General features: G+C 31.7%; 1 protein-coding gene across 1 annotated transcript in view; it reads left to right on the top strand.

The window, feature by feature from the left end:
- Nucleotides 1–9,884, top strand: part of LOC106690014 (collagen alpha-2(IV) chain) — a gene marked incomplete at its 5' end in the record, with an annotated part of 87,428 nt that overhangs the window by 7,547 nt on the left and 69,997 nt on the right. The window contains 5 exon segments of the mRNA XM_014435265.3: nt 574–703; nt 780–929; nt 2,984–3,160; nt 4,035–4,205; nt 8,780–8,941. Coding sequence (XP_014290751.1) covers nt 574–703; nt 780–929; nt 2,984–3,160; nt 4,035–4,205; nt 8,780–8,941 — 790 coding nt within the window.

Raw genomic sequence — 9,884 nt, 5'->3', positions numbered from 1 at the left:
TATATATATATATATATATATTTAGCAAAATGATTCACTTCAGATTCTTTTTACAAATAACACTTCTCTTTTTGAACAGTAACCTTCTTGAGAAACATTTTTGTGAAAAAAACCCTAGGTACAAGTTAACAAAATCAGAACAAAAAATATTATGTATTCTTATTGTAGTAGGTACCTAATATATTTCGATCTCCTAACCTCAATATCTTGAGGAAAAAATGGCTTTCTTGAAAAATAAAATTTCATTAATGGCTTGAAATAGAAAGGTGAAGTTGGTAGCCCTGAACTACATTTTTAGTTTACTATCCTTCTTCAGTTATTGAAATTTTCCCCAGGAATATCCTGATAAAACTCCATTCACCCACCATCATCAAAATACAATTATTAAGGTCTGATGTAACACTGTCATTCCACCTTGATTTTGTTCTACCACCTTTGTTAAAGATAGTTCAGTGAACAATAAAATATGATGAAAAAATTGAAAGATAATTGTGTAAAGATTTCCATGTATTATTCTTTTGTAGTATATATTTTTGACAGAATTAATGTATCATTTTCTTTGTTTTCCAATAGGGCCAGTTAGGAGATGCTGGCTGGCCAGGAGTGCCCGGACGTCAGGGACCACGAGGCTCACCTGGTGTGTATGATCCTAGCCTGGATACAGGAGTCGTCAAAGGACCTCAAGGAAGTCAAGGTCCAACAGGTCTGTTACAGATTATTAAATTTGTTGAAGTTGTAATTGGGTTCAATTACATAATGTTCTAATTCTTTTTTTGCAGGATATGATGGGTTTAAAGGTCCTCCTGGCCGTCAAGGGCCTCCTGGCAAACCAGGAGTGAGAGGCCAACCTGGGCCACCAGGAAATCCTGGGAGAATTGGAGAAAAGGGACCTAAAGGTCTTTCGATCAAAGGAGAACAAGGAAGAGATGGTAAGTAGTATTTAATAGAATAATCCATCCGGTTAGTTTGTTTTGATATCTATGAATGTTTTTAAAATTAAATGTACTGAATTGTGCCTATATTGTGTTAATTTATTTCTCATAGTTTGCTTAACACTACATATAATTTTTTTTTCCATATCCCTGCATAATAATAGGCTCTTTCCATATGTCGAACAGAAACTGGATCATTATCAAGGTGGGTTCTGGCCTAATAGGTCTACTATTGATCAAATCTTCGCCCTGAGGCAAATATCTGAGAAGATGAAGGAACATCAGCAGGCAACTTGGATGCTATTCATTGACTTTCGGGCTGCCTATGATACAATCGTAAGAAGTGAGCTCATAGTGGCTATGCGTGAACTGGGGCTTTCTAGTAAACTTACCTGATTAGTAAAATACACAATGGTGAGCACAGCCTGCCAAGTAAAATCCTGTGGATTATCAGAGCCTTTTGAAGTGGAATGTGGCCTAAGACAGGGTGACCCAATAGCCCCTCTCCTGTTTAATATCGCTCTACAAGCAATCATAAATAGAGCAGGAATAAGTCAGGAAGGAACAATATTCACATAGATGACCCAAGTTCTGGCCTATGCAGACGACATTGTCATCATCGGTAGATCCCTGCAGAGCATTAGGATTGCTTTCGAAGCAATGGATGTCAAAGAGGGAAGGATGGGCCTGCATATTAATGAGAAAAAACCAAGATTATGCTCTTGGGTAAGAAGCCTCTGGACCAGAGGATGAGTCATTTGAATGGGAATGGGCCCCTATAATTTCGAAGTGGTAAGAAGTTTTACTTACCTTGGCTCTATTATCAACGAGAACCAGGATGAAGAAGAAAAAGTTAAAAGCAGAATTGCTACTGGAAATAGAGCTTATTTCTCCATTGTAAGGCTAATTAAAAGTAGACTTGTTAGTCGTACCACCAAGGTCACCCTGTACAAAACGTTGATAAGGCCAGTCGTCACATACGGTGGAGAAACTTGGACGCTAAGTAATAAAAGCATAAACCTGCTAGACAGGTTTGAAAGAGTAATTCTGAGGAGAATCTTAGGTCCCGTATGCGAGAATGGTAATTGGCAAAGAAAGAAAAATGGTGAACGTTTTGGGCTCTATAAGGAATGTAGCATCTCCGCGTACATAAGGATACAGAGGCTTAAATGGCTTGGCTATGTAACGAGGATGAGCGAGGAAAGAGTGGCACATAAACTGTACAGTTATGTTCCGGATGGTGTGCGGCAATGTGGTAGGCCAAAGGGTCGATGGAGGGATGCTATGCGACAACTTAGGATCCCAGTTACCCTTACAGAAGATAGAGAAAGATGGTTGGCGGCCGTTGAGCAGGCCAAGGGCAGCTAATTACGCATGTTGTGCCAGTAAAAGAAGAAGAATTTATTTCTCATAGATTATCATATTTATGGGAATGTTTAAATTAATAAACCTATTTTTCTATTTTACCTTCCACATATATTTACTCACTGATAGGCACTTCAAAGCACAAGATGAATTTCAATCAGTGTTCCTCAAGTTTCTTCTCAGAGAGGAAGAGTGTTTTTCTGTTGATTAACAGGATTTTAATATATGCTTGATCAGGCCCCATTGTGTTATATTATTATTATGAAGTCATATTTTGTAATTAGTTTTAATAAAAAATCTAGTCCTGTTATCACAGTTTACTTATAGTCTAGTAAAATAGCTTAAAATTTCGCTGTACCTAGATATAAATTAATTTCTATGAGTGGATTCTTGAATAAAAATGTTTGAAAAATATGAACATAATAAGTTCATCACTCCCAGAGAATCTGTAGCCTTATTATGCCAGATTTTTCTGAATGGCTGCCAAAATAAATAAATTATTTGAGATTCATACAAGGAAGATGGCCTGGATGCAGTCAATAAGCATATTAAATAGTAGTACAAAAAACTATTTATGTACTATTTGTACTATTTATATACGTCTTCCTTTTATTAATTACACACCTCAATGAACAATCTGTCTTTCGATCTGAGATTTCATTTTTCCAAATTTTATTTTCATTCAGGTAACCAAGGCCCTGCTGGACCAATTGGACCAGTAGGCCCCCCTGGTCCTCAGGGTGCTCCAGGGTTTAAAGGAAAAGCAGGTGAAACTGTAATTGGTCCTAAAGGGCCCTCAGGAAGGCCTGGATTTCCTGGTTCTACTGGTCTTCGTGGAGATATAGGAGAGCCTGGATTGAGAGGTAAAATTTTGTTGTTAAGAAATTATTGACTAAAAGATACTATTTAGAGGATTATTATAACTTTTAATATTTCAAACAGTATAGAGTAAGAGTGTGAGGGTAACAATGCTCTTGCTCTTTTGTCTACTTAATATCAGTCCCTACTCTTAATCCTGTTAGTAAATCATTCTGAATTTTCTTTTTTGTGTGTCTGCACCTAGACTACAATCCTTTCATAGAATGCTCTTTCATTTATCTGCTTGAAAATTTATATTTTCTTTAATTCCATGACAACATAAATTTATTTTGAATTCTTCATGTTTAAACATCACCATTCATTTAGAGTTACATTTTCTATTGCATTAACTATTTGTATATTATTTCTCCAAATTCACATTTCTTCATTATTTTTATGATTTTTTAATTATTTCATTGATACCACTTCCTAATTAAGTAATTTTGAACTGAATAATATTAAAAAGCAAATTTTCCAAATTAAATAAACTTTTTTTCATAACACTTAATATAAAATGTTCATAATTTTTAACAGGTTTAATAACTTTTAAAAAAAAGTTTATTTATTAAGTAAGTTTATAAAAAAAAAAAAGTTGTTAAAAACAGAAAAATTTGTTTAAAAAAAAGAAATAGTTGTTAAAAAAGTTTATTTATTAAGTAAGTTTATAAAAAAAAAAAAGTTGTTAAAAACAGAAAAATTTGTTTAAAAAAAAGAAATAGTTGTTAAAAAAGTTTATTTATTAAGTTATTGTTTATTTATTAAGGATTAATGATGAATTTCAAGATTTTTAATTTTAAAATTATCTTATGTTAAAATATCTTTTTAAATCAATCAGTAATAATTAATTGGTTTGTAATTGATAACACATTAATGATCTAGGTGAGAAAGGACAAAAGGGGAGGAGTGAATTTCCACCAATCATGGGTCCCCCTGGTGAAAAAGGACTCCCAGGTCCTCCAGGAGATGTAGGAGAACCTGGTGATAATGGCCTTGATGGTGGCTGGGGTAAAAAAGGTCCACGTGGAGATGATTGTGGGTTTTGTCCTCCTGGTGAGTATGCCTTTAAATTTATTTAATTAATTAAGTGCTCTACATTTATTAAAACATTAATATCAAAGCCACTTTATGTATAGTTTAATACTTTTAATAGGTAATCATTAATGATAAATATCTACGTAAAAATAAAAAAATAAAAAATACCACTACAACCCATGAAGGGTCTTGAGCTCAATATCAATAATTATTTGAACATTTCTAAATATTGATTTACCCCTAAGCCTAAATGGTTTACCAGTGGTTGATGTAGCATAAACAAGAAGATGATGGTTTTGCCATTTGCCAGCACAGCTCTAACTTTAAAAATATCGCAAATATTACTTCAATACCTCTTCTTTATCACACTGTAAAACTACGACATAACTTTAATTTTTAGTAACACAAAATATTAGACTTTGCGTAATAAACAAAAAATTAGTAAAAGCTATACACATTAGACCTTGTATTCACTTGAATAAACGCCCAGAATGAGCAACATGTAGTGCGAAGGTAGGGGATGAGCACCTATATTCCAAGTATTTAACCACTTTGAGCACATCCAAACAGAAAGCCCATTCTGTTATAGGAAATTATGCTTGTCTGATCTGGTGTCTAGAAATCAATTATACCTCCAATAATGAACTGAAAATTGGCCTGGCTATCGCCTTTTTTTTAAAAATATATATTGAAAAGAGAATAGAAAACAGCGGTTGCAAATAAAGCTGTATCAAGAGAGATAAAGTTTTATTATTTCCTCTTAAAAACAATGTAACAGACGAAACCTTAATGAGAATTTCACTAGAGTATTTTCAATTTATATTAAATAGTGTCAGGGTTATAATTGAGAGACAAGACATATTTTGAAACTATGGTTTTTTGCCAAATTTTTCATTTTATTCTTATACTAAAAAGGATGAATGTTATAGAATTGTTTTTTTAAGTAATTATAAATGTCATTGAAGTTGTTTCAACATATCGCTACTTTGTATGAATAATGAAACAACTTTAAATTGACTTTATTAAGTTAGCTGGCTCAAAAATAGATTTAGGAGATGTTTGTCAATGGACATAATTGAACTTACTCAATTCCTCCCCTGACGAATTTTTAAGTTTATCTGACAAACATTTAGTAATTCATTTTTAGCCCACCAACACAACAAAGTCAATTTCACTAAGTTTACAGTTGTTTCATTATACTTTCGGACCAGCGACATGACCTACACTTAATAATTTGTTAAAAATTACAATGGCCTTTAGGTCAAAATATTTTAGATAAAAACACAACAATTAATTTATTTATGAAAATATATTTTATATCCATGAATTAAGAACCATTCTAACTTGTATATCGAATAATGATTAAGGGTGATGTGTATATTAATGTATAATGAAGGTAAATTTTTGTTAAAGTTATGCTTCAAGAAGTCAGTTATTTTGTTTTAAATTTTTTTGGATGAGAGTAGACATTTCTTCCCATGCATCTTTGCATCTTCTTTTTTTCTTAATTATAATAAACTTTATCCCATGGGTTCCATAAAATGGGGATAATTATGGTGATACTCCATGGGGGAAGTCATTTTGAGACAATTCCATTTGACTTAAAAAGTAAAAAAAGAAGTGGATTAATGAGTAAAATTGAAGTAACTAATTTAAATAAAGTAAATGCATTAATAATTTATCATGAGATAGATAAATAAAGCGCCAACTGGAGACGATTGACAGTGAGAAGAAAGGGAAGTTGGTGCGGACTGACCCTGTTAGGTTGCAGCACATACTTACTTTAATGTACAGACACTCTTCAGTTCTGAATGTGTGGTACAGGGCTGTGCAGGTTGTTCTCTAACCATCTGAGCAAAACAGTGTTCGGCAGTGCTCATTTGAAATGAAATAAAATGAAAAATAGTTTATTATTCTGGGACTAGATCCCTTTAGAACAATTACAAAGGTAATTCATATATTAGCCAAAAAACAGTATGGCCACACTTAATTATAACTTACATTAAAATTGTATATACATAATTTTAAATACAGAGAAGAAAAAATCAATAAATTAAAAAACTAACTGACTAAATACTTAAAATCAAAACAAAAAGTTAGTTACAAAATGTTTGTACTGTATCTGTATTGAATTAGATTGGTGATCTAAAAGGTTGTTAATAGAAGCATTTTAAACAAGGAAAGGGTTGGTACATGTCATATGTTAGAGGAAATTGAGTTCTAGTGATATGTAGCTCGGGTAAAAAATGACTAATAAAACACAGCAGTTCGGTGAGGTGGAGGGTAGATGTCAGATAAACAGGACCTGGTAGTACGGAATAGGACTGAGAATTTGAATTGGAGGTTTTCTAGGATACAGGAGGGCATTGATTACTAATTGCTTGGAATAGAAAAGAAGCTAGGAAATGCTTCGGAAAGATGGATAGAGCCACTTCAGCTTGGCATAATACTGGGTTATCTACTTATCTCTGTTGATCCTGAAAATAAATCGTATTGCACGATTCGCAATTCACACATTTGTGGCATTTGCTCAAGTGATTACAAGGCCCTACTGACACTATTAGAGTAACATGTTATTAAAAATCATTAGCGACTACAAGAAATATAATTGATCTTTATGTAAATACTTCAAGACTCAAGTACACTCCGAGTAGGAGGAGGGAAACCAAATAGGGGACGTCAAACATTGCCTGATGTAATTTATGTTTTATTATATAAAATATGTTTGGGTTATTGTAATACATAATCAGTAGTCCTCTACATGTTGTCTGGGAAGGACCTTGGCTCTCATGTTTTTTTCAAAATCTAAAATGATGTTAATAATCAAAATTAATCATTGAATTAATTTACGATTAACTTTTTGATCAAACAATTAGTTATCAGCTGCCACTGTTTGATTTTTATCTATGGTACCCAGCATTATAACCATTTTCTACTAAAATGGCAGTTTTTCATTTCAAACATCTTTGAACAACAGCCTATTTACATAACAGCTGGGCCAAAGGTATCAATGCTTACCCGATATGTTTCATAAAATTGTTAACTAATAAGAATTTACTATTTATTCATTTTATTTACTTCTATGCAATTATTATGTATTCATCTAACTCAGTAGCCCCCAACCCTTTTGCTGGATCTACACTATTGCTGCAATCTGCAATCCAAGACATCCAAAACAACACACACACCATTTTAATCAACAATATCTCCTCTTACCTTTTTTTCAACAGCATCAAAAACATTAGAGTTGATTCTTTAAGGCAAAACAAAAAAATACTTCATTAGAATCTCTATATACCTATCATCAGAATAAGTTACTAGATTTGAATTTTCAATCAGCAACAGTCCAAAATAATATTATTTTACATTTTTATTTATAGTTATAATATACAAATTAACTCTTTTACTCTCAATTTTCTTCTCATATATTAATACTTTTACTTTTACAAATCAATTATGACACTAATAATAATAATAATTTATTTATTTGTTTATGGGCAACCCCAATACAAATACAGTTAGCCTGTAAAGTACATCATTTAACAATCATTGTAATAATAATAGTAACAATCAAAAAGCTATTAGATTATTATCTAAGCTAATAACAAAACAGTATACCTAAATGGTGAATTAAAAATGATTTATATTAGCTAGTAATTTATAAATTAAGTAATAATAATCTATAAATTATTAAATTATTATATAAACTAATTTCAAACAGCATACTCAAAGTGGGATTATCTACATTGGAGTGAAAAAACAAAACAAAAACGACATTAGAGTGAAAGAAACAAAATCTACAATCATGACACTACTTTACCTACTTAATTTGCATTTTTATGTGAAAGATGTCTGTTGTACAAGTAAACAGTGAAGTGAGAAATTATGACAGTACTTACTTAGTATTTACATTGATACTGATTTAACATCATTAACAGTTAAGTTGAACTGTTAATGATGTTAAATCAGTGGATGAAAAACAAAAACTGATGATTATTAACAACAAAAAATTGTCATCTTAGACAAATAACAAATAGGATACATGTAAGCTTGTAAGTTATACAAAGGATTGGTATTATAAGGTTATAAGTTGTGACAGTTTACTATTAAGGCTACATATGCAAGTTAAATGTTATAAATGTGCAGAGAGTACCACTGTCTAAGAAGTAAGTCCTTACAATAGAGCAGTACTATCACAGCAACAAATGTCATAATTTATGCAATGGGAGTGGCTGTGACAGCTGTCACTATTACAACACTGTTGGTTGGACACACCATGAAAAACAATCATTCTCATCCAGTACCTTCTATCCTTTCAATATTTGAATTTATTCTTTAAATTCCTTCTGTAAATTAATTATTTGTATTTACTTTACAGCAGTTACAGATGTGGAAGATATGAATAATTATATAAAATAAAAAGTTATTTTATCATACAATTCAAAGGAATTAAAAGATTCAATAATTTTTATTTTCTGACTATTGTGTTAAAATCAGGCTTAATTTCATGACCAAGCTGCAGATTTATAATTAAACATTATTTTTCAGTTTTTTATTGCTGATAATAAGTAGTGGAAATGTTTTGTTTTAAGGTCTTAAAGGAGTTAAAGGGCTGCCTGGAGATCAAGCTCGACATGGGAGCCCTGGCAACCCTGGAGCAGTTGGACCTCAAGGGCCTAGAGGTAGGCAAGGACAAAAGGGTTTCAGTGGCCAACCTGGTTTTCCTGGGAAAGAAGGTGTTCCTGGCATCCGTGGTATGTTGTCATTGATTAAAAAAAAAACAAAGTTATTGTTATTGGCTAGTATTCGAGATTGGTTCCCAGTAAAAGAAAAACTTTTATAGGTGATTCTTGAAAAAAATTTCCTCTTCTGAGCCAATATTTGGAGCGAGTGAACCATCTTCAAATTTCCTCAATTTTTCATGGGGTTTCTTGGGAACACAAAAAACACTATGCAACACAAAATATAGTTAAAATCACTTTTCTAGTGTCTGAAGCACAACTTTATAAAGTGGTGAAAAAGAGCTTAGCTGTCAGCCTTAAATAGAATCCCATATGTTTCCGAAAACAGACAAATGTTACTGAAACATGGTTACCTAACAAGTCTGAATTCAAAAAAGGCAATTAAACAACATATATCATTGAATGGGTAGTAAAACAAGCAAAATACTAACAGATGTTAGATGTTATAAATAACGTTCTAAAACCAATTCAACCTTTAACAAATTTATCGGCTAGCATAATAAGGAAAAAATTGGTTAAAAGTTGGTAAAAAAACAAATGAAAATCATCCGTGCATTTCTTTCATCAAAATAAACAATTACATCAATGTAATGCAAATGTAAATGAAAGAAAGAAGAGAAGTGATTAATACAAGTTTTAAATTTAAGAAAGAGTTATATAGAAGAAGTTATGTAAGTAGGAATCTATTTAAAAAAAAAAAAAAAAAATTTATAATGTTATTGTGATGTTATTTTAATGATTGACTTGTTTAGAGATGGGGCTAAGGCAATTAGCCGGCATTTTTAAGAATTTTAAAAGAGAAAATGACAACAAAGTAAAGGTAGGGCCAAAGAAATCAGTATGTAAGTGAAGGAAATAATGAAATTGTTATAAAGATAATTAAAAGAAGCTGTTTGTAAGTATCCTTGAAAATGACCTGAGGGTCGAAAAGTTAAAAAAAAAAAAAAAAAATGTA

Source organism: Halyomorpha halys, unplaced genomic scaffold (assembly GCF_000696795.3).
Source record: "Halyomorpha halys isolate HHAL.00 unplaced genomic scaffold, Hhal_1.1 Scaffold1551.1, whole genome shotgun sequence".
NCBI classification, from domain to species: Eukaryota; Metazoa; Arthropoda; class Insecta; order Hemiptera; family Pentatomidae; genus Halyomorpha; species Halyomorpha halys.
Note: the sequence above shows the minus strand (reverse complement) of the source record. Positions and strands in the feature narration are given on the sequence as shown.